The sequence below is a fragment of the Capra hircus genome, chromosome 11 (assembly GCF_001704415.2).
Source record: "Capra hircus breed San Clemente chromosome 11, ASM170441v1, whole genome shotgun sequence".
Lineage (NCBI taxonomy): Eukaryota > Metazoa > Chordata > Mammalia > Artiodactyla > Bovidae > Capra > Capra hircus.
In genome coordinates, this window is record NC_030818.1 from 66,353,549 (window position 1) to 66,380,216 (window position 26,668).

Sequence of the window (26,668 nt, forward strand, 5' to 3'; positions counted from 1 at the left end):
CTTTTTCCTCCATATCCATATGTACTTATATATTTCAGCATGGACTTAATGGGTTTATTTCAATGGGTATAATCTTTTGTTATCATATCTAACTCGATGTTTAAATTGTCCCACATGTGACCAGTGGGAACCTTCCCCTTTAGGCTAGTTCCTGTATTTTTTTAACAATATTCCCATCATTTTATGAGCCTTCCTTACCTTTGGGCACAAGATGCTGCAAGTATACACTGCACTTTGCCTGCCCCAGTCCTGAAATCAGCTATTTGTCCAAGGAGCCCAAGATCCTTTTAGTGGAGAATGGTTAATGGTAACACTTCATGAAGAAAAGTTCTTAATTTTAAAGCAGCCTAGCTTATTCATCTCATTTTACACTATGACTAATTCATAACACACTCGATTACTTTTTCACTGAGCTATCTGAATCTAAGTATAACTTTGCTATATGAATTTGTAACTGTTTATATTGCTTTATTAACATTCTGAAGTTTTTTTTTTTTCATATAAAGAGCCTCCTATTTATACCCTTTAACAGAGCCCTGAGTGAGGAGAGGGAAAAATGCCCATCCATGTGCAGTATGAGAGGCGTGATCAAAGTATAAACACTGCTGGTTCTCAAGTCCCCTAAACACACAATTTGAAACTGCAGGAGGGCTATGGACATGAAGGTAGATATATCCACCAAGTACAGAACCTGCACTCAGAGGAAAGATCATAACTATTAGAGATATGACCTTGGACATTATCAGCATACAGATAGTAGCCTTCACCACTCAAAGGGGAGTTCATTAAAAAAGAAAAAATAAAAAATAGCAAAATATTAACACTTAAAAAATTAGATGAGAAATTCACTAAGAATAAAAAGTATTAAAAACAGGGAGTCACTAGAATATGGTCCTATTCAAATAATTTAATATTCCATCATGGCTTTATCATAATCTATATTATTCCATGATGTTTTCTTAGTCCATAATAGAACATATATAGTGTTTTCATTCTATTATGGATCATATTCTAATACGGTTCTAAAAATTGTACAAGGAAAAATTTAAGTAAGAGGGAGTTAAGAATCACAAAGGGGATACATAACAATTATTTCCATGGCAGGGGTAAGTTCAGACTAGAAAACTCACAATATTAAAAATAAGATGTAACTTTAATTTGATCAATAATAAGTCTTAAGTTATGCAGACTGCTACACAAAAAGTAATTACTAACACTACCCTAAAAAACTATCTCTAAAATTATCTTAATGGGTGGCATTTTCATCTGGTTTTATTCTAAGAATAAAATTAAGTCTTTTCTTCAAATTAAGACAATATACATCAAAGTTCTAAAATCCTTCAGATACTTTAAATGTACTCACCTAAATTTCAGTAATTACTTTAGTTCAAACTAAACACGCAATAGGGACTGACATGTACACACTGCTATATTTAAAACAAAATCCCTTTCCATGGAGGAAAAAAGACCATGCAGTACAATAAACGTCGTTACTTTGTCAAGTTCTAATGGACTTTTTTTAAGGCAAAAACTGACGGATCTAAAACATAATCTTTAAAAGTTAGCTTTGTGAATATAAATGGGGATGGAAAAAGAATAGTTAACTTTATGGAATACAAAAAAATAAGAAATACTATGTGCTGTGTACTCCATTAGCAACTTCAGGTACCTTATCTCATTTATCTTCCAAACAAACTTCTGGGTAAATGAAGTGTCAAGGTTAAACAGTTTGCACAAGGTCACACAGCTGGTGGTAGTGGAGATCAAATTTGAACCCAACCTAATATAATTTCTATAGTATTCTTACCAATATATCATACAGCCACACCCTTTCTGCATTATACAAGAGAAAGAAGTCAGTGAAACCATTTTCATCACATCTTAGAACACTTAAGTTCAAAGAGGCTTGTTGCTAACAACTCATACTAGCAAAGCAATTTAAAATATGTTGCACATATATCTAACACAGTGGTAACAATTGCAGGAACATGACAATGAGAGGGTGTGAGATAGGCGGAGACAGCTGAGACGAGGAGTAAAGGAATGGAAAGTGTAAAATAAATGGAAACGGTCCAACAAGTTCTTGTAGGGAACAGGACTCATTTGGTACTATATTTTACTTTAAAAACATACACAATCCCAAAACAAAACAGAAAACTCTAAAGTCACAGCATGTTCAATAAATGTAATTGAGAAAATAATCTCTAAATGGAGGAAATGAAGTCCCAGTAGTGGAAGAGTTATGGACTATGATAAGAGACCACAGGATATAGTGGCTACAAGATACAGTTTTAGTAGACGGAAGGTGTGGTGACTATGGAGAAGGCCAAGGAATGCTAGAGCAAGGGTAAAAATGAAGAAAACACACCAGTGGAACCTAGAGGGGCAACAGGACACAGGTACTTAAATTCTGAATGAAAACTTATCCAGGAAAATGTTAGATGACAACAATGAGAAGAAATAAAGGAAGGTTCAGTCAGATAGAAGGAAATGATTTTGCAGGAGCAAATCAGAAGTAATCATCTGTAAGGTAGCCAAATCAAGTCTACCACCTCAGGTAATTTTTAAAATTCAGATACATTTTACACACAACTTTGTATTAGTTTCAGATGTGTGATACAATGATTCAATATTTGTATAATTACAAAATAATCACCACAATAAGTCAACACTCAACACCTTACATAGTTAACAATTCTTTTTCTTATAATGGGAACTTATTTTTAATTGAAGGATATTTATTCTACAATATTGTGTTGGTTTCTGCCATATATCCACATGGATCAGCCATAGGTATACGTATGTCCCCTACCTCTTCAATCTCCCTCCCACCTCCCACCCCATCCTACCCCTGTAAGTTTTCAAAGAGCACTGGTTTGAGCTAAGTCATGTAGCAAATTCCCACTGGCTATCTATTTTACATATGGTAGTGTTCATGTTGCCATGCTACTATCTCCATTCATTCCACTCCTTCCTCACCTCTCTCTGTCTGAAAGTGTTTTCTACGTTTGCATCTCCACTGCTCCCCAGCAAATAGGTTCATCAGTACCATCTTTCTAGATTCCATATACATATGTTAATATATATTTTGCTCTTTCTGACTTCACTCTGGATAATAGGCTCTAGGTTCCTCTACATTAAAACCGAGTCAAATGTGTTTCTTTTTACGACTGACAAATATTCCATTGTATATATGTACCACAGCTTCTTTGTCCATTCATCTTTCAATGGATATCTAAGTTGCTTCCATGCCCTAGCTACCGTAAATAGTGCTGCAATGAAAACTGGAGTACATGTGTCTTTTTCAATTATGGTTTCTTCAGGGTATAGGGTTTCTTTGGTAGCTCAGCTGGTAAAACGTCTGCCTGCAATGCAGGAGACCCGGGTTTAATCCCTGGGTTGGGAAGATACCCTGGAGAAGAAAATGGGAACCCACTCCTGTACTCTTGCCTGGAAAATTCCATGGACAGAGGAACCTTGTAGGCTACAGCCCATGGGGTTGCAAAAAGTCAGACACTACTGAACGACTTCACTTTCACTTTTCTTTCTTTCAGGGTATATGCATAGTAATGGGATTGCTGGGTCATATGAGATTTACTCCTACTTTTTTAAGCACTCTCTCTCCATACTGTCTTCCGTAGCAACGGTTACCAATTTACATCTCCACCAACAGTGCACAAGGGCTCTCTTTTCTCCACACACCCTCCCCAGCATCTACTGCTTGTGGATTTTTTTGATGTGCGAGGGGATATCTCATTGTAGTTGTGATTTGCATTTCTCTAATAGTGAGTGATGTTGAGCATCTTTCCATGTGTGTATTAGTCATCTGTATCGTTGGAGAAATGTTTGTATAGGTCTTCTGCCCATTTTCTGATTGGGTTGTTTGTTTTTCTGGTATTGAGTTGCATGAGTTGCTTCTGAATTTTAAATATTAATCCTTTGACAGTCATTTTATTTGCTATTATTTTTCCCATTCTGAGCATTGTCTTTTCACCTCGTTTATAGTTTCCTTTGCTGTGCAAAAGCTTTTAATTAGGTCCCACTTATTTATTTTGGTCATTATTTCCATTACTCTAGGAGGTGGGTCAAAAAGGATCTTGCTGTGATTCATGTCATACAGTGTTCTGCCTATGTTTTCCTCCAAGAGTTTTATAGTTTCTGGTCTTATATTTAGGTCTTTAATCCATTTTATCTTTGTGTATGGTGTTAAGGAGTGTTCTGATTTCATTCTTTTACATGTAGCTGACCAGTTTTCCCAGTACCACTTACTGAAGAGACTATCTTTTCCCCATTGTATATTCTTGCCACTTTTGTCAAAGAGAAGGTGCCCATGGGTTTCTGGGTTTAGCTCTGGGCTTTCTATCTTGTTCCATTGATCTATATTTCTGTTTTTGTGCCACTACCATACTGTCTTGATGACGTTTTAGTATAGTCTGAAGTCAGGAAAACTGGTTCCTCCAGTTCCATTCTTCTTTCTCAAGACTGCTTTGACTATTCAGGGTCTTCTGAGTTTCCATAAGAATTGTGAAATCTTTTGTTCTAGGTCTGTGAAAAATGCCATATGGGAATTTTTAAGAGCTACTCTAACAACTTTCAAATACACAACACAGTATTAACTACAGTCGCCATGCTGTAGATTTCCATGACTAATTTATTTTATAACTGGAAGTTTACAGCTTTTGACACCTTTACCCATTTCTCCCACCTACCACCCCTTGCCTCTGGCAAACACTGTTAATCTGTTATGTGTAAGCTTGGTTTTGGGGTTTTGTTTCTGTTTCTAGGATTCTACATATAAGTGAGATCATAGGGTATTTGTTTTGCTCTGACTTATTTCAATTAGCAAAATGCCCTCAAAGTCTGCCCATACTGCTGCAAATGGCAAGACATTCTTCTTTTTTATGGCTAATATTACATCATATATGCAAATATATATACCACAATTTCTCTTAACCATCCATCCATCCATGGACACTTAGGCTGCTGCATGTCTTAACTACTGTAAATGCTGCAATGGATGGGGATGCATGTATCTTTCTGAGAAAGTTTTTTTTTTTTTTTTTTTCATTTCTTTTGAATAAATAACCCAAAGTGGGATTGCTGGATCATATGGTAAGTTTTATTTTTAATTTTTTAAGGAACTGCCATACTTTTTTCCAAAGTGGCTATATCAATTTACATTCCTCCGAACAGTGCACAAGGATTCCTTTTTCTCTGTATCTCTGTCAACATCTGTTGTCTCATTTATATTTATATATATGTATATATACATATATATACATATATATTAGTTATTCTAACAGGTGTGAGAACCATATCTCGTTGTGGCTTTGGTGAGTGTTTCCCTGATGATTAGTGATGAACATCTTTCCATGTACCTGCTGGCCATCTGTATGTCTTCTTTGGAGAAATGTTTGCTTAGATTCTCTGCCCAATTTTCAGTCAGACTGTTTTTATTCAATTGAGCTATATGAGTTCTTTATATATTTTGGATATTAACTCATCAAGATACATAATTTGAAAATATTTTCTTCTGTTTGGTATGTCTCTTTTTCATTTTGCTGACGGTTTCCTTTGCTATGCAGAAGCTTTTCAGCAGTCCCAACTTGTTTATTTTTGTTGCCTTTGCTTCCAGTGTCATATCCAAAAAAATCATAGCCAAGATGCATGTCAAGGAGCTTATCACCTGTGTTTTCTTCTAGAAATGTTATGGTTTCAGGCCTTATGTTCAAGTCTTTAAACAACTGAGTCAATTTCTGTGTATGGTGTAAGACAGTGGTTTAGTTTTCCCATCACCACTAAAGAGTCTATCCTTTCTCCAGTTTTATATTCTTGGCTTTTCTATCATAAATAAACTGACCAAAGATGAACAGGTTTATTTCTGGGCTCTCTATTATGTTCCACTGATCTGTGTCTGGTTTTACGCCATCATCACATTGTTTTGATTACTATTGCTTTGTGAAGGTTTTTTGTGTGGCTGGTTGGATATTTGGGGGTTTTCTGGTCGCACCTTGTGGCATGTGGGATCTCAGTTTCCTGACCAGGAACTGAACCTGTGCCCTCTGTGCTGGGAGAACAAAGTCTTAACCACTGGGCAACTGAGGAAGTCCCAAAGATTTCTTTTTAACAATAGCTTTATTGAGATAAAATTAACAAACCACATAATTCGACTAAAGCATACAATTAATTCAGTGGTTTTTAGCACACTGACAGAGCTGTGTAGACATCACCACAATTAACTTTGGAGCATTTTCATCACCTTAAAAAGAAAGTCTATATCCACTGGCAGTCACTCCCATCTCTCAGCTTCACCCCAGCCACAGACAACCACTAATGAAAACTTTCTGTTTCTACATACTTGCCTATTCTGTATCCAGAATACATATCACTAGAATCATAGAATAAGTATTCCTTTGTAACTGGTTCCCCCCCCCCCCCCGCCTCACTTAGCAGATATTTTCTAGATTCATCCACGGTTAAGAAAAAATTTTTTTACTGACAAATAATGCTTTGTTGTATGTATATACCACATTTTATTTATTTATCCATTCTTTAGTTAATGGACATGCAGACTATTCCCATTTGGGGGGTTATTATAAATAAGGCTGTTACAAACTTCAGTAAATGTTTTTCATTTTATGTCTGATGAGTATATACTTAGGAACAGAATTAACAAGTCTTACAGTTGCTCTCCGGAGAAAGGAATGGCTACCCACTCCAGTATTCTTGCTTGGAGACTTCCATGAACAGAACAGTTCGGTGAGCTACAATCCATAGAGTTGCAAAGAGACACAACTGAGCTACTCACACTGACACTCATGTGCGCGTGCGCGCGCGCACACACACACACACACACACACACACACGTAACCCTAACCCTATGTTAAACACTCTGGGGAACTATTTTCTAGGGCAGGTACAACATTTACATCCCCACCAGCAATGTTATGAGGGTTCCGATTTCTCCACATCCTCAACACACACCTGGTCTTCTTTATCATAGCCAGGCTAGTGGGGTGTCCAGTGCTCTCTCTCTGTGGTTTTGATTTGCATTGCCCTAATGACTAATGATGTTGCACATCTTTTCATGTGCTTAAGGGACATCTGTTTATATTCTCTGGAGAAATGTCAATTCAGATCCTTTGCCCATTTTTTAGTCAGGATGTCTTTTTATTGTTTAGTTTTAAGAACTTGTTATAAATTCTGGGTAGAAATACGGGGTCTATGGTTTTGGTTAAGGAAAACTAGGTATAGAAAATATTTGTGTTAAGAGGCTGACAGTACTGGGTGGCAGTTATATATGGGTGAGGGAAAAGATATAGAATACTATCAGAAGCCAGGTAGAATTCTCACTACCAAAATTCCCATCAAAAATCTGTGACTTCTGTTCAGAGTACCAAATAAGATATTGATGAGGTTGTTTTTAAGACTATAAGGCCTATCCTCTGGTCATGTAAAGTAAGCTAGCCAGCTAATAACAACTTAGCTGCCTGAGTAAGGAATCCGGTCTTTTTCTGGTACCTAAGAAACATGTAAAACACAAGGAGACCTAAGAAAGAACCCTGCTGGGAGACTGGCAAGGAAGCTTTTCCTCCCTAACAGAGACAGCTGGAGCGTTACCTGCTCTTCTTCAGTCAGATAGCAGCATCTAAAACTATGACAGCCCTCTCCTGACATGCAGACCTTTAAAGTACACTGGACCTGTCTCTGGTCAAACTGATGAAAACTGCTGAACTACTCTGTAACTCTGACTCTGGGCTTCTTATTCTGTGAAATAAAACATTCCTTATTAGTTGGGAGGGTCTTGTTACTTGTATTTCAAACCATTCGGATACATTTTCTACTTTGTCAATAAGCAAATTACTGGACAGAGCTATTACAAAAATAAGGATGAAGTAATTATGAAATCTCTGGTTCCTCTGCCTTTTCTAAAACCAACTTGAACATCTGAAAGTTCACGGTTCCCGTATTGCTGAAGCCTGGCTTGGAGAATTTTGAGCATTACTTTACTAGCATGTGAGATGAGTGCAATTGTGCAGTAGTTTAAACATTCTTTCACATTGCCTTTCTTTGGGATTGGAATGAAAACTGATCTTTTCCAGTCCTGTGGCCACTGCTGAGTTTTCCAAATTTGCTGGCCTATTGAGTGCAGCACTTTCATAGCATCATCTTTCCGGATTTGAACAGCTCAATTGGAATTCCATCACCTCCACTAGCTTTGTTCCTAGTGATGCTTCCTAAGGCCCACTAGACCTCACCTTCCAGGATGTCTGGCTCTAGGTGTGTGATCACACCATTGTGATTATCTCGGTCATGAAATCTTTTTTGTGCAGTTCTTCTGTGTATTCTTGCCACCTCTTCTTAATATCTTCTGCTTCTGTTAGGTCCATACCATTTCTGTCCTTTATTGAGCCCATCTTTACATGAAATGTTCCTTTGGTATCTCTGATATTCTTGACGAGATCTCTAGTCTTTCCCATTCTGTTGTTTTCCTCTATTTCTTTGCATGGATCATTGAAAAGGCAAGAGAATTCAAAAAAAAACATCTATTTCTGCCTTACTGACTATGCCAAAGACTTTGTGTGGATCACAATAAACTGTGGAAAATTCTGAAAGAGATGGGAATACCAGACCACCTGACCTGCCTCTTGAGAAACCGATATGCAGGCCAGGAAGCAACAGTTAGAACTGGACATGGAACAACAGACTGGTTCCAAATAGGAAAAGGAGTATATCAAGGCTGTATATTATCACCCTGCTTATTTAACTTATATGCAGAGTACATCATGAGAAATGCTGGGCTGGAGAAAGCACAAGCTGGAATCAAGATTGCCGGGAGAAATATCAATAACCTCAGATATGCAGATGACACCACCCTTATGGCAGAAAGCGAAGAACTAAAGAGCCTCTTGATGAAAGTGAAAGTGGAGAGTGAAAAAGTCGGCTTAAAGCTCAACATTCAGAAAACGAAGATCATGGCATCTGGTCCCATCACTTCCTGGCAAATAGACGGGGAAACAGTGGAAACAGTGTCAGACTTTATTTTGGGGGGCTCCAAAACCACTGCAGATGGTGACTGCAGCCATGAAATTAAAAGACGCTTACTCCTTGGAAGGAAAGTTATGACCAATCTAGACAGCATATTAAAAAGCAGAGACATTACTTTGTCAACAAAGGTCCATCTAGTCAAGGCTATGGTTTTTCCAGTGGTCATATATGGATGTGAGAGTTGGACTATAAAGAAAGCTGAGCGCTGAAGAATTGATGCTTTTGAACTGTGGTGTTGGAGAAGACTTGAGAGTCCCTTGGACTGCAAGGAGATCCAACCACTCCATCCTAAAGGACATCAGTCCTGGGTGTTCATTGGTAGGACTGATGTTGAAGCTGAAACTCTAATACTTTGGCCACCTGATGCAAAGAGCTGACTCATTTGAAAAGACCCTGATGCTGGAAAAGATTGAAGGCAGGAGGAGAAGGGGATGACAGAGGATGAGATGGTTGGATGGCATCACTGACTCAATGGACACAGGTTTGAGTGGACTCTGGGGTTGGTGATGGACAGGGAGGCCTGGCGTGCTGTGGTTCACAGGGTAGCAAAGAGCTGGACACGACTGAGTGACTGAACAGAATTATGAAATCTAGACCTGCCTACAACATTACATACTAGTTTTCAGAAGTTTGATTTTTAAAAATGTGAACAGTACTTTGCACTATATCAAGCATCCTAGGTAACTACCTTACCCAATACCCACCAGAACTCTAAACCAAGCAGTCTTGAGGCCATTTTACAGATATATATTTCCCCAGTATAGATCTTCCAATTCTATAGCCCACATACCACATCATAGTATGTCTCATAGTATCAAATAAAATGCACTAAAAACAACATAGCTGATAAACCATAATGGAAAAAGTAAAGAATGTCTGTGAGTAAACTGAGTCCCCGGGCCATACAGCATAGACTGGCCCAGCACTGTAAGTCAACTATATGCACAAAAAAAGCAATACAGTCAACAACAAAGTGATGACAGTATTCTTTCAGCACTTAAACAATTACGTGACATTATACAACTCTCTTAGATGAGTAATGTGACTAAAATGAATTTTTTAAATGTCCAAAGAGCTGCTATATGTTAAGTTTAAACTTGGCAAGCAGAGCGACTAGAGAAGTCCAGCACTTTCTAATGGATCTACTGAAGTACTTAACACTGTATTAAAACCTTTCCCTCTACACGCCTGGCTCAATTTATGCTGTGAAGACTTACATATTTTTTTCCTGTCATCTCTGTACCTAACACTATACTTGATATGTCAATGTATGTAGCAGGTGAAGATAGATGTTTGCTAAACTAAGAAATCAAAGACCTAGAGTCACAGTTCCTCTTTACCAGTTGTTCTAGAATACATCTATAAAATGTAGGTAAATTAGTTTAACAAAACTAAACATTATTTATAAATTTTGAATGTTATTTATTTGTGAAAAAGTTTTCTTACTGTTTCACAAATGACGTGTAACTGACACTTTACTCAGATATGTAAAAAGAACCTTAAAGAATAAAATAATCCTGTAACTTTTAGAATCAACAGCAGTTTCCACTTTGGTAGCTTTCCAATTGTGCCTAACCCCTTGTGCTTTCTAACTGTTTATTCACAAGACTTTCGAAGACCACCCCCCATCCCCCTCCGCCCTGCGGCCCAAGATAGATATAACTCATTCAGTTGTACCTCTGCCGGCTTCCCAAGTACCTACCTGCCCACCCAGCATTAGCATTTATACTGCACGAGCATACCACAAAGGCAACTGGCTAAACAAAGATGAATAAAGATGCATCCCTCGCCCTAGAGATTTCACAGCACTTAAGAGGGGAAGCAATGAAACACAATGAAACATGGGATGTATTATAATGAAAGTTACTTACAAACGGCCATTAATTACCTTGAGGAGTTGGGAAATACAACTGGAATAGGGTCCTGAAGTTTGCCAGACAGAAAAAGCAAATGAAAGGACACTGCAGATGGAGTAAACGTATATACAAAGGCACCAATAAGTGAAAAATAAGGCATTTAAGAACCAAGAAGTTTGACTTGGTTACAGCATAAGCCTGGCTAGAAATAAGGATCAGAACATAAGTGCCACGCAAAAGAGTTTAAATGTTGAATTCTGGAAGATGTGGCATCGACTTTTAAATAAGGTAGTAACACTAGATTTCTTTTTCAGAAGACCAACTCCAGTGGTAGTATGGAAGACAAAATGAAGAACCTAGATGCAAAAAGAGCAAAGCATCAAATAGGCTACAGAAATAGTCCAGGTAAGAAATAAATGGAACTGCAATGATGCCAGAAGCATAGGGATAAGGTTGATTCAGGAGATATTTTGGGGTCTAAATGACAGGATACATTTAGTATAACATGATACTTATGTTCCTGCAAAATCTTCATGGTCTAAAAACTACACCTTAAAACAAAGATACATTAATCACAGTTTAAAAATAACATGGCCTAAGGAAAACAGCTGGAAGCAAGACACTCAAAATCAGGGCAACTCTAACCAGACTACGAACAAAACCAACAAGAATCCTAATAAGCAAATTAACATAGTTAAAGATGTTTTAAATAACTAACAAGCATGGCACTTTCTAAAAGTATGGCTCAAAGTACAGGAGTGCTTCCAGAACCTGCCAGACACCAAAATCTGCAGATGCTCAAGTTCCATAGTTCAGCCCTCTGCATATGCAATTCACACCTACAGATTTAACCAACCGCCGCTCTTGCAGTACTGTATTTATTGAAAAAAAATCTGCATGTAAACAGACATACCAAGTTCAAATCCATGTTGTTCAAGGGTCCACTGTAATAAAAGAAAGTGTAAAAGGTATCTGAAGCTAAGTTACAGAAACAAAGAAAAAACAATGCACAAAAACCGGGGCATGGAGAAGGAAACAGCAACCCCACTCCAGTATTCCTGCCTGGCAAAGTCCATGGACAGAGGAGTCTGCCAGGCTGCTGGGCCATGTGGTTACATGACTGAGCAACGTGTGCATGAGGGTGGAGGGAGTTAGGTTGATAGCAAAAAACTGGTAGAACTAAAAAAAAAAAAAACCCTGAGGGAAATGTGCAATAAAATCTTCCAACACAGATAAACTGCAAGTATCAGTCAAGAGGAAGAATGCAGTATATGGACAGAGTATACAGAACTCTTTGCTTAGCAGAATGCTGCTTTCAGCTATGTTACTGTATTTTAAATTCAGGGGCCACTACTGATGGTAGGAAGCATTAACACGCTTCCATTTTCCTCTTTATGGATAGCATGTGAGCCAGTCTGGAGTGCCTCAGAAGTCCCTCGAGTGAGTGACTGAGTCTCCCGTCTCCAAACCACATCCGGTGACGTTTCTGTGTCACGCTCTCTTAGTACAGACCGTAACAGATGACTGCTTAAGACTTAGGCACTAGTGAAAAGTGAAAATGAAAGTTGCTCAGTCGTGTCCAACTCTTTGCGACCCCATGGACTATACAACCCGCCAGGCTCCTCTGTACATGGAATTATCCAGGCCACAAATACTGGAGTGGGTGGGGATCTTCTCAACCTAGGGTTCGAACCCAGGCCTCCTGTATCGAAGATGGATTCTTTACCAAATGAGCCACCAGGGAAGCCCAAGAACATGGGAATTGGTAACCTATCCCTTTCCCAGGGGATCTTCCTGACCCACAAATTGAACTAAGGTCTCCTGCATTGCAGGCAGATTCTTTCAGTTCAGTTCAGTTCAGTCGCTCAGTCGTGTCCAACTCTTTGAGACCCCACGAATCTCAGCATGCCAGGCCTCCCTGTCCATCACCAACTCCCGGAGTTCACTCAGACTCACGTCCATCGAGTCAGTGATGCCATCCAGCCATCTCATCCTGGGTCGTCCCCTTCTCCTCCTGCCCCCAATCCCTCCCAGCATCAAAGTCTTTTCCAGTGAGTCAACTCTTCACATGAGGTGGCCAAAGTACTGGAGTTTCGGCTTTAGCATCATTCCTTCCAAAGAAATCCCAGGGTTGATCTCCTTCAGAATGGACTGGTTGGATCTCCTTGCAGTCCAAGGGACCCTCAAGAGTCTTCTCCAACACCACAGTTCAAACGCATCAATTCTTCAGCACTCAGCCTTCTTCACAGTCCAACTCTCACATCCATACATGACCACAGGAAAAACCACAGCCTTGACTAGACGGACCTTAGTCAGTCAAGTAATGTCTCTGCTTTTGAATATACTATCTAGGTTGGTCATAACTTTTCTTCCAAGGAGTAAGCGTCTTTTAATTTCATGGCTGCAGTCACCATCTGCAGTGATTTTGGAGCCCCCCAAAATAAAGTCTGACGCTGTTTCTACTGTTTCCCCATCTATTTCCCATTAATGATAGGACCAGATGCCATGATCTTCGTTTTCTGAATGTTGAGCTTTAAGCCAACTTTTTCACTCTCCTCTTTCACTTTCATCAAGAGGCTCTTTCGTTCCTCTTCACTTTCTGCCATAAGGGTGGTGTCATCTGCATATCTGAGGTTACTGATATTTCTCCTGGCAATCTTGATTCCAGCTTGTGTTTCTTCCAGTCCAGCATTTCTAATGATGTACTCTGCATATAAGTTAAATAAGCAGGGTGACAATATACAGCCTTGACGTACTCCTTGTCCTATTTGGAACCAGTCTGTTGTTCCATGTCTAGTTCTAAATGTTGCTTCCTGACCTGCATACAGATTCCTCAAGAGGCAGGTGAGGTGGTCTGGTATTCCCATCTCTCTCAGAATTTTCCACAGTTTATTGTGATCCACACAGTCAAAGGCTTTGGCACAGTCAATAAAGCAGAAAAGTAGGAAGTCAAGAAACACCTGGAGTAACAGGCAAATTTGGCCTTGGAATGCAGAATGAAGCAGGGCAAAGACTAATAGAGTTTTGCCAAGAAAATGCACCGGTCATAGCAAACACCCTCTTCCAACAACACAAGGGAAGACTCTACACATTGACATCACCAGATGGTCAACACCGAAATCAGACTGATTATATTCTTTGCAGCCAAAGATGAAGAAGCTCTATACAGTCAACAAAAACAAGACCGGGAGCTGACTGTGGCTCAGATCATGAACTCCTTATTGCCAAATTCAGACTTAAATTGAAGAAAGTAGGGAAAGCCACTAGAACACTCAGGTATGACCTAAATCAAATCCCTATGATTATACAGTGTAAGTGAGAAATAGATTTAAGGGTCTAGATCTGATAGATAGAGTGCCTGATGAACTATGGAATGAGGTTCGTGACACTGTACAGGAGACAGGGATCAAGACCATCCCCATGGAAAAGAAATGCAAAAAAGCAAAATGGCTGTCTGGGGAGGCCTTACAAATAGCTGTGAAAAGAAGAGAGGCAGATTCTTTACCAGCTGAATAAAAGGTATACCGGGTTTCCAGAAAGGAGCAAATGGACAGATACTGTTTCCACTAAGAAAAATTAAGGAAAAATGAAGCATGAATATGAAGATAATATAATGAATGTGGTTTTAGTTACATTGAGTTTGAGCTGTTTTGCAGACATCCTCATTTAGTATATATACAGTAAGCAATTATGGACTAGAGAAGAGGAGAATAATGTAGGCCAAAAATATGAATCATCAGTACACAGGAGATGGTGAAATTCTGCAAAGAAAGAAAGAAGTCATGAACTCACTCAATTTACTCACTCAGCAAGTATTTACTGAATTCCTGTAATATGTAGGAGCCTAGGCTGGCAGTGATTTCCAGACTCTCCAGGGTCAGCTGTCTCTCAGGTGCATATACTCCCACTTTACACACATACTAAACAAGGCCTGCAGAGTTTATGGCATTTGTTCAAGACCACTCAGCTAGAATGTGGCCACTTGATGCTTTGGCCACCTGCTATGAACATCCAACTCACTGGAAAAGACCCCAATGCTGGGAAAGACTGAAGGCAGAAGAAGCGGGCAATAGAGGACAAGATGGTTGGATGGCATCACCGACTCGAGAGACATCAATCTGAGCAAGCTCCAGGAAATGGTGAAGGACACGGAAGCCTGGCACGCTGCAGTCCATGGGGTCGCACAGAATTGGACACGACTGAGCAACTTAACAACTTAGCTAGAAAATGGCAGAACCAGAGTCTGAAGTCAAACCTTTTCAACCCCCAATCTCATGTTGATAATTAGAAGATTACTGCCAACATAGTAATTTTCAGTGACATGTAGGTGCATAATCATCCTAGACCAGCACTATCTAATGGGCATTTATACAATGATGGGGATCTTCTGTATCTGCACCAATACTGTAACCACAAGCTACAAGCAGCCACTGGGCATGTATAGATATTATGACCAAAGAACTGAATTTACAATTTTATGTCATTAAAATTTTTTAAACAGGCACATGTAGCTAGCAGCTGCTGAACTGGACATCACAGATCTAGACTACAGCAGACTGAAAAAACAAGAAAATGAGCAAATACAGATAAGTCAAAAGAATGATGGTCAAGAGTGACAGCTAGATACTGAAGGCAGACCTGAAGTAGAGCTGTCCATTCATAAATTCACTATTTGAGAAAGATCATTATGAGCTAGTTTATAACTCGTGAAATTCTATTTGTTAGGAAAATAGATGCAACATAAGCACACATTAAACCACAGGTTTCCCTTATTACCTTTTAGCATTGGTTTTACCTGACATTCTAGTTTTTATTAAAAATTGTATTACAAGCAAATAACACTACAGGCTGCAGCTTACTGCCTGCCTGTAACAGGAGGATGCATGTGGCACTGCACTCAGGAGGATATGAATGAAAACTCACCCTGAAAACTATACAGACAGTAAGGAAAAGTTCGTGAAAGTGCTAACAGACAGCTCTAATAATGCCAATGGAAAAGGCTGGACTCTTTATGTAGGCAGTTGTGCTTCACACTCTCATCCCTAGGTTTAAAACTGCATACCTAATTCTAACATACAAGTAAAAACATACAAGTGAAAAAACAATTCTCTGTTCACAAAAGCCAAGAGACCTGGCTAGAGCACAGATGAGCTTAATAATGCTCCTGGAACACAAGTCAAAGTGCTATCTTATTTACAGAAATGCTTCTAGGATAGCAGTGGGGCTACCACATGACCCTGCTGTTGATACTGGTAAGAAAGAGCTGTAACTAACAAAACAGAACTCGGAGAAAGTAACCTGTAAGAACCTATGACTTGTACCTGCGCTACATTTTAAAGGATTTCCTATAGAAATCGTCTAAAGTTTTAAACATTTTTTTATCGCACACGACTGTAAAAACCAAAGACAAATCCAGAAATATTAATTAGTCACATTTCATTTCAAATTTTTATTCCTGCACCAGATCTATACATTAGCTATGTGCTGTGTGTTTAGTTGCTGGGTCATGTCCAACTCTCTGCCATCCCATGGACAGCAGACCACCAGGCTCCTCAGTTCATGGGGATTCTCCAGGCAAGAATACTGGAGTGGGTTACCATGCCCTCCTCCAGGGCATCTTCCCAACCAAGGGATGGAACCCAGGTCTCCCACACCGCAGGTGGATTCTCTACCATCTGAGTCACCAGGGAAGCCCACAGATTAGCTATAATTACTGTCAACCCGAGACCACAAAGGAGGTATGGGACTCTAAGGAGAAAACTCAGAAAGGGAGAGAGTGAAGACGGACTGCTGAATAAACAGTTTATTTGGAAGGCTAAAAGCGGAAGAAATTAACTTGGCAAGCCTGAAATAAAATGAAAGCTTTCTCCACTACACTTTGAAGATCATTTTCTCTTTTTAATTTAGAAAACGGCTATCGATGCTGTTAACACTTAATAAGATGGCTAAGTGGGAAAAATAAACACAAAAAATGTTCTAGTGAAATATTATTTTCCCTAAGAGTAATTTTTATAAGAATACTGTCATAGTTCATGCTGAAGTACCAACCTCAACCATTATGAAATTGCTACCTAACTTAAAGAATGCTGAATTGTTTTTGACTCAATGCTTACATCTCAAATATCACTAAAAACCTTGGAATAAAACTGATTACAATGAGTAAACTAGAGCATGGCATCATTAAAAATCTCTTTAAGTCTTACCTTAACAAGAGATAAATCACACACAAAAAGTAATAAATCCCCACACTGGCATAGCTTTAAGAAAGGGACACACACACAAACTCCTTGTACGAATATACAAGAAACTTAACAATGATCAACACAAGAAGAAGGAATGACCAGGAAAGAGTTATTTTCCACTTCATAACTTTCGGTATGGTTTTATGTTTTAAGTAAATGTATCAATAGTGGGTTTAGAACTTTAAAAATGTTTTAACAATATTAATCTACAACTAGATGTTCCCCTTATCATAAAATCTAAACTCAGAAAAGTTCCTCTTAGAACTAGGTAATTTGATTAGACGTTACTAACACAAAAACTAACAATTAACCTCTTTCCCTGTTAAAGCCCCTGTTTCCTACATGAACTTTCTAGATCTTGGATCCATCTATTATTTAATATGTACCTAATACCCTGTTAACCACCTATCAAATCTTTCAAAATTGAAATTATAATTGTGTCCCTACTCCTCATCCTCAATCCAGCCCATTCACCTCAGCATCAGTCTCAACTTCAGCAGAAGATCTTGCCTCAAACTATCCCCAGTTGCTGAGATGATTTGGGGTCACCTGGTTTGAACTCCATTATTAAAACATACCTGTCATCATGACTTACTCTCCTCATCTTCTTCTCTTTCCCTCTCTTTCCATGTCCCTCTTTTCCTTTCATCCATCTTTTTTTCCTACCACTTCTTGGGCTCATTCCATTCCATTCAGTTCAGTCGCTCAGTTGTGTCCAACTCTTTGCGACCCCATGAACCGCAGCACGCCAGGCCTCCCTATCCATCACCAACTCCTGGAGTTCACCCAAACTCATGTCCATTGAGTCAGTGATGCCATCCAACCATCTCATCCTCTGTCGACCCCTCCTCCTCCTGCCCTCAATCTTTCCCAGCATCAGGGTCTTTTCAAATGAGTCAGCTCTTCGCATCAGGTGGCCAAAATATTGGAGTCTCAGCTTCAACATCAGTCCTTCCAATGAACACCCAGGACTGATCTTTAGGGTGGACTGGTTGGCTCTCATTCCATTAATCATCCTTTCTCTCACAGCTCCCTCTCCAGGCTTTCTTCTAACTCGAAGGGATATCGAGAATTACCCCACTGTAAGCCACTCAAGGTAACCTTTCTTTGTCCATTTTCCATAAATGGCTCAAAAAGTGAACTGACACTCACTGCCTCAACTCTGTCATCAGGATTTACTCCTTTATTCCACTTATTCATCCACATATTCCTTCTTCAAACACTACTTAATCTCTATCATATATCAAGCATTTGGACTGTAACAATGAAAAGACAAAGACAAGGCCTCTGCATTCTCAGTTTACATTCCTTTGCAATCTTATTTTCATTACCTAGGGCTTAACTGAAGTTACTGCCTTAAAGATTATAACTTCTATAATAGTATTCATTTTTAGCTCCCTCTCTCCCATGTTAATGGATGAGAAAAACCTCTCTTACTGTCTAAGGAGACTCATATTCCCTCCTACCTCCCTGGGGCTCTCAAAATATTAAGAATTCCAACTTTTCCCTTTGAATCTTTAACTGCTCCTTCTTTCCAGGTTCATTCCCTTAACCCTAAAAATAATTCTTCCTCAAACCTAAGTTCTCTAACTTTCATCATTTCTCCATAAATCAAGCATTAAAGAGTAGTCTGTTCTCAATCTCTGGCTACCCATTTATTCCTCAACGCACAGCATCCTAGTTTTCCTCGCCACCAGTACACAATGTTGTTCTTCTCTAGTACTATGGCCAGAGTCACCACAACTTGCCGGCTCCCTCCAAAAGACACTTCTCAGTTCTTCTCTTTCCTGATCTCTGCAAAATCTACACACTGCTGACTCCTTCAAATGTGACATCAATACTCTTTTTCCAACTATCTCTCTGGCTTATTTACTTTCAGACAACATTCACGGGTTCACCTGCTATTAAATGCACTGTTCTTTAGGGTCTGTCCTCTTCATCGTTTTATATTCTTTCTCTGTAGGATTAGGCTGCCCTGGTGGCTCACTGGTGAAGAATTTGCCTGCCAATGAGGGAGATCCAGGTTCAATCCCTGGGTCGGGAAGATGCCCTGGAGAAGAAAATGGGAATCCACTCCAGTATTCTTGCATGGGAAATCCCATGGACAGAGGAGTCTGGCGGGCTGCAGTCCATGGGGGTTTTAAAGAGTCAGAAACAACTCAGCGACTAAACAAACAAAAAGATCTATAAGCTATCATTCAGTTTCATGACTTCAACTGCTACCTAAAACAAATACAAACAACACTCAAATCTTTAATAAAAGCTCAATTTCTCTTCTACATCCCAATATAACCAATTATCTGTTAGCCATATCCACCCAGGTGACCCATGACTACTTTAAATTCACTGTGTCCAAAGTAGAAATCGTCATCACTCCTCCCAATCTCCTTCTCCTGTTTCTCCTAGACAGAGAATGCACATTTCTGACAAGGTCCCAGATGATGCCCATGATGCTAGTTCAGGATCCTTATTTTGAGAATCACTGTTCACACATATACTACCTCTTTCTGCCTCCAGGCTGTCAAGTTCATTCTGCTATCTCCTAGGCCATGGTGTCTATGCAGCAGGCACTGTTAATATTTCACAGCACTCTGTTCTACTGAACTTAGAATCTTGCAACACAGCATTCTAAGCATTATTTACCACATGATAAGAGAAGACTAGAGATGAAACAATGGTCATTATAGCAAATTGGAGGTTTCTTTAGCATGGGATAGCATTCTAGTATATCCTTAGAATCAAATCTTAATCAAGTACACGGAGGCTTGATCAACACCGCAGAGTGGCTGGCACTACTATCTATCCAGTCACCCAAGCAAGAAGCCCCAGCAGGATTCACCCCTTTCCTTCCCCATAAACTAAGACACCAAGTCATACCTGCTACCCTCTAAATGTGTCTCATGCCTCCATCTGCACTGTTCCTACGTTCTCTGAGATCCTTATTTCTCATGTGACTGTGGTAACTTTTTAACTGGTCACCACGTCTACTTTCATCTTTCCTATTTTATCCCCAGACCATCAGATTCATCTTTCTAAAAATGCCAATGAGACAATGTTATTCTCCTTCTTAAAAACAACAGCTTCCACAGGCTTTAATTAAAAAAAAAAAAAAAAAAACAACTTAACTCCTCCATGTGTTAAGCAAACCCTTCTATAATCCTCCAGCTACCTGACCACTCTCTCTCTCCATGCCACCCTAACCAACCCCTTACTCTCCAGCCATGCTGAACTTCAGGCCTGGATATTCATACCTCAGTGTCTTTAACCATAAAGCTTTCTAGAGTGCCTTTTCCACTGGCTAAATGTTCATTCTTAAGACTCAGTTCAGGCACCATCTCTTTTAGGAAGCTGTCTTTGAGTGACATTTATCTCTCCATTCAATCCCCGAAAGTTTGGAGTACACCTCTTTCCGTGTTTAGTCCGTTAACACATATTACACTGTGTAACAATTGTCTTGTTCACCCAGTTGATTAAGCTCCCAAAACTACAATTATGTCTTCTGTTTATATAGTCAATGTTAGGAATATTAACAGGTACTCAGCTAAAAGTCAAATAAATACATTCCACGTTGTTCTCTGATTCCTCTGCCTTTTCTAAACCCAGCTTGCACATCTGGAAGTTCTTGATTCAAGTACTGCTGAGACCTAGCTTGAAGGATTTTGAGCATAACCTTACCAGCAGGGGAAGTGAGCTCAACTGTCTGGTAGTCTGAACATTCTTTAGCACTGCTCTTCTTTAGAACTGGGATGAAAACTGACCTTTTCCAGTCCTGTGGCCACTGGCGGGTCTTCCAAATTTGCTGACATATTGAGTGCAGCACTTTAATATTTTAAATAGCTCAGCTGGAATTCCATCACTTCCACTAGCATTATTGGTAGTACTGCTTCATAAGGCCCACTTGACTTCAAGCTCCAGTCCTTCACTGGAAGGACTGATGCTGAAGCTCCAATACTTTGGCTACTTGATGCCAAGAGCCAACTCACTGGAAAAGACCCTGATGCTGGGAAAGGTTGAAGGCAGGAGCAGGGCATGACAGAGGATGAGATGATTGGATGGCATCACTGATTCAATGGGCATCAACTTAGGTGAACTCCTGGAGACGGTGAGGGACAAAGAGGCCTGGCATGCTGCAGTCCATGGGGTGGCAGAGAGTCAGACACAACTGAGAGACTTAGCAACAACATTGCTCTCTAAATTGTTGTTGTTAAGTCGTGTCCAACTCTTCTGTGACCCATGGACTGTAGCCCACCAGGCTCCTCTGTCCATGAGATTTCCCAGGCAAGAATACTGGAGTGGGTTGCCAATTCCTTCTCCAGGGGATCTTCTCAACCCAGGGACTGAACCCATATCTCCTGCATTGGCAGGTAGATTCTTTACCACTGAACCATTCTCTAAATGGTGGCTCTCAAAATTTAGCATAGATCAGAATTACCCAGAAGGCAATATAAATCTAGACCGCTTGGCCCCACCCCGGAGTTCCAGATTCAGCTGGTTCAGCGTGGGACCTAACAACTTTCCAGATGATGCTGATACAGCTAATATAGGAATCACATCTTGAGTGTCAGTGCTCCAAATAGATGCAGTCTCTTCCTCACTCCAGAATTTAAAGTCTTTCCCCAGCTGCATCCATCTCTGCCTACTGCAACCCGAATAATGTTTTTAGACCCAGCTCAACTGTCATCTCCTTCATAAAACGTTCCCTAATCCCACAGAAACTGATCTTGCTCTTTCCTTTATTTGTATCCAGCCTTGTATACATTATTCATATGGTAATGAATGCTAATTTCTTTCCCCACACATACTGGCAGTTGTCTTCCATTCTCCATTTAAAGGAAGGAAGGAAACCTGCCTTAATCATTTTAATATTCTCCATAACCTAGCACAGTAGCCAGTGAAGAGCAGATGAAATCTACAAGCATTTGTTGATGTGAATGAATCCCTGCTGACTGCCCAGACTCTGAGCCCACAGTCTGAGTCGCTTAATCCTCCTGGCCCAAGCTGACTTCTTACACTGCTCTGTACTTTTTGCTTGCCTGACTACCTATGACAGACGCCTGATCCTCCCACACTTATCTGTCCCTCTTATTGCTGACTGACCCTTAGTCAGCTTCTTTACCTTGTACTCTGAACCTTTTTTAACAACTATGGGACATAGTAAGTGGAGAAATCTTCTCTGTATGATTGTTTTGAATTTTAATTCTGCTGGCCATAAGGCAGGTTGCTTGCCTTTTTTTTTTTCTAAAGTAACCTCTCTTGGTTAGAGAATCCGAACTAAAATATCCTGTGTACAACCCCAACTACAATTATTGCAGACAGCAATAAATATGCTTCAGGCTCTCATCACAGATAGTGGAGATAATTTTAATAAAAAGTTTAAAAAACACAAAAATATAACAAGGTCACTTAGGAAAGATAAGGTTGCCCTCAGAAACAAAATTTAAAAGAATAGCTAATTATTTATACAATATGTTCATATATGTATCCAGAACAAACTCTGTATTACCTATCCCAACCAAAAACCTGGTCATATTTCTGAATTACACTAAGAACACAGTAAAAACCACCTCTGATAAATGAAAAGTTAATTAGTTTCTAAAAATGACCTTAAAAAGTTTACGCCTTCAAAACTTACTCAGAGACTGCTTTCAATTACACCCATCTAAACAAGCAAAGAGTCGGACACGACTGAGCGACTTTCACTCACTCAAACAAGCATTCTACTTGATTATTTTATTCTTATTCTGCCTCAGCATGTCAGTAACACTGAAGTACTCTATCTAAAACTATACATACATACCTACAGAAAATATTGTGATGACATCCAGTTATTTCAATAAATATACACTCATTTATGTAATCACAGAAAACTGATCATTAATGATTCAAGAAAAATTCTTAGGAGCTCAGTACTCACTATTTTACATGGGAGACATCCATAATTTTCAGCCCACTTGCTCAACATTTTAAGACTCAAACAAAGATGATGAAGAGAGGCAAAGATACAACAGGCAAAAAAGAAGTTGGCTACTTTTAAGGCAGCAACTAAAATTAATACCTGTCAAAAGAGTCTTGATCGGTTCAATTCAATCTCTAAGCCTCTGTGCTTTCCCCTTACTTGAATTAATCACTAACTCACAAATTAAAGTCTATTAACAAAAATCTAAGTATGTCCATGATACTCAGGAGGAATTACAAAGGTTTTCCAAAGACAGTGAAAGTTTTCAGAATTACATGCTCAAATGACAAGTAAATGAACCAGATCACTCCAAACTCCTATTTATTTGAGTTAATCAACACGCCATAAGGCACAACTGAGATACAGGCTTGACACTTGCGAACCAGTGCTATACTCAGCAGACCAACACAATTCCAAAAGTTGAGGAGCCACTGTCATGACAAATTATGCCCTGAAATGGTATTGAGAGGACGGCAGAAAAAAAGAGCCAAGAGTGAACCAAAAAATAAATACTAAAAAGGAAACTGGAAAGAAGAGGGAAATAATGACCTGGAAGAAAAAAAATACCCTATGGGAAGTTTAAAATATTTTTGAAAGATAAAGAAACACTAACTTTCCAGAAGATAAATTTAAAAGCTAAAAGAGCATTTCCCAAATTCTGACTGTAGCTCAAGAAAAAAAAAGCGCGAGGGGGGTACGGGAGAGGACGCACCACAGAGGGGAAAAGAACTATTTGGAAGTCAGATCATTCTCCTATACACTACATCAACAAGACTAGGTCTTTGTTCCTCAAAACGTATCCTTTATAAATACAGGTTAAAAAAAACACTGGACAAAGATCTTCAAGATCTGGACCCTCGGGTAAAATACATCGATAAGGAAGCTGTATTAAAGCACTAAAGCACAATTCATAACTCCAAAAGATTATGCCAAAAAAAAAAAAAAAGAGAGAGTACTATGTACTATGAATGGCTCTGATATAACTTGTTTTTGTAGCAGTCTGGAAAAACCTAAGTTTTGACTTTGAAGGCCAAAATCGTCTCGAAGCTGCCTCCCAAATTGGCAAGGAAAAACCTCCTCCACGTATCAAAATCACTAACCATTTCTTAAGCCTGCTCCTAATCTGAATTTTAAGGACACTAATAGGTGCACTTAGGGCTTCCCAGATGGCTCAGTGGTTAAAAAAAAAAAAAAAATCCGCCTGCCAATTTAGAAGACGAGGGTTCAATCCCTGGGTTGGGAAGATTCTCCTGGAGAACGGAATGGCAACCCCACTCCAGTATCCTTGCCGTGAAAATCCCATGAACAGAGGAGCCTGGTGGGCTACAATCCATGAGGTCGCAGAGTCCGACACGACTGAGCACACACACAATAGGTGCACTTAATCATTTGTCCTATTTTTTAAATAAAAGCTGACTTAGTCAATTGACTACTGTCACTTTCTTCTCCCACAATCACACTAAACTGATCTCGAGTTGCAGTCCACACAATTTCTCTCTTCACTCACCCACCACACTATTTTGAAATACTTAATTCTACATACAAGGTGAAATACAATACAATTAAAAGCTGCAAGACATTACTCAACGCCTAGCAATCAGTCGGAATAATCTTCGGACAACTGTTCAAAAACTTTTAGAAATAGCCTAACGACCAAATCACCTGTTCGGATATCTGATCTAGATGAAAAAGCACTGCAAACTTTTTCTACTCTGCATGCAATTCTTGATTACAAAGAGAAAACTCCACGGGCTAGCCGGAGCTAGAGAACCGGTAGGGTAACAGGCTAAAAGGGCGTCGTTGATTTCTTGGCTACAGTGACAGAGGCGGGAGACACACCCCTAGCGTCGGTCGGAAACACTACAGCAGTGAGTTCTACCTAGGGATTAATGTGAGGGTAAGGAAAGACAAATTTAAATCGCCATGATTCAAAAACAACCAGCACCGGAGAGACTCACAAAGGTAACAAAGAAAACGAGAAACCCTTGGCAATCAGTAAGCACTAAAAACAAGTATCCCCGTTTATCACAATCCGAGCTACACTGTGTTCATGAATCGACACCTTGGACCTTTCCGGTTCGCCACTGCAGAGAAAACCAGCAGCGAAGAAGGAAAAAAAAAAAGCCTCGTAAGGTTGCAAACAGCAGTGAAATAAACACTAACGGGAGAGGGGGGAAGTAACTGGCAGGATTCCTGCCAAGACTCGCTGCTTCAAAATAGAGTGGGAGTGGGAGAGAGAGCGGCCCTGGAGAGAAAGTGGGTCTTATGTAAAGAGCCACTGGCCACCTATGATTGCCGTAGGATTCCGGAATCTCCCCGAACTTGAGAGTGAGTGTGGGGCTGAGAGGGGGGGCTCCACGTGGAGGAGGGTCCGGAGAGAGGGAAAGCGGGCCGATCAGGGGACAGTACCGGGCGCACGGCCGGGGTGGCTGGGGGTCGAGGCCCGGGCGGAATCCCAGAGGCGCGAGGGGGGAGGGGGCGGAGGGGCTCCCCGCGGAGGCCCGGGGGCGGGCGCGGGGGCCCCGCCGGGCTGTCAATCCGCCGCCCGTCGCCCCCGGGCCGCTGGGGCTTTCTCGGGTCTCTCGAATTTTCCACCGGGGGAAGCCGCCCGGGGGAGTCGGGGCTCGCCCCCGCCCCTGCCCCTGGAAGCGGCGGGCGGGGAGCGATGGTGCGTGGGGAAGCCGAGAGCTCACCATTTTGCTTGGCGGTCGGCGACTCGCTCGCACAGAGAAGAGTGTCGGCGCTCTGACGGTCTCCCGCAGGAAGCAGTGGCGGCGGCGGCGGCCCAGCTACGCTCGGCTGGGGCGGCTGCGGCCCTCGGGACGCCCGCGGGGGAAGGGGGGGTGCAGGCTGGGGGAGGGCAAGCGGCGCCGCGGGGAGCGCGCCGGCCGGGGTGACTGGACACGCGGGAGCTGGCGGGGAGAAGAGAAATTAAGGTCGAGATTCAGAGACGGAGAGCGCGGGAGGAGACGCGGCGAGAAGTGGAGAGACACAGAGCAGGGAGGGAGGCGGGGGAGAAGGGGGCCAAGCGGCTCGGGGGCTGCAGCCTCGCACTCGTGCTCGCGCCCGCACCAGAGCCGTGACGGACTCACTGCAGTGGCTCGCACTGACCCGCAACCTCAAGGCACGAAAAAGGGGGAGGGCAGGAGAGGGAGGGGAAAGCGGAGCGCAGCGGCGCGCGGGGCGGAGGGCGGGGGCGCGCGCGGAGCCGGCGGCGGGGGCGGGGCTTCCGCGAGCGCCGCACATCCGGGAACCCGCGCACCCGCTCGGCGGCGGCTGCGGCGGCGCTCTGGCGAGCTCTGGTTGGGGAGCGCGGAGCGCGCCGGCCGCCCCGTGCGTGCAAAGCGGGGGGAGCGCGGGGCGGGGGCGGGGGCGCGGACGTCAGTGACGTCGCGTGGTGGAGCCCTTCCTGTCATGTGGCTGGAGGCGGGCGGGGTGGAGGGGGTGGAGAGGGGGAAGGCTGAGCCGAGAGGGGGAACGAGGAAATACGAGGGTTCCCTGTGAGGGAGGAAGTGCGAGGGGTGCGCGAGCCTGGGCAGAGGGGGCCTTGGGCTCGGGAGTGAAAA

The 26,668-nt window shown here is 41.2% G+C and overlaps 1 protein-coding gene across 2 annotated transcripts in view; it reads right to left on the minus strand.

Moving 5' to 3' along the window:
• The window catches only part of PPP3R1 (protein phosphatase 3 regulatory subunit B, alpha), a 65,574-nt gene extending 39,269 nt beyond the window's left edge, over positions 1-26,305 (minus strand). Inside the window, exon 1 of one of the 2 annotated variants that reach the window (XM_018055439.1) lies at positions 25,796-26,298. In XM_018055439.1, coding sequence (XP_017910928.1) covers positions 25,796-25,798 — 3 coding nt within the window. In that variant the 5' untranslated portion in view covers positions 25,799-26,298. Of the gene's footprint in view, positions 1-25,795 lie in introns of both variants that reach the window. The other variant, XM_018055438.1, reaches the window with a different exon arrangement.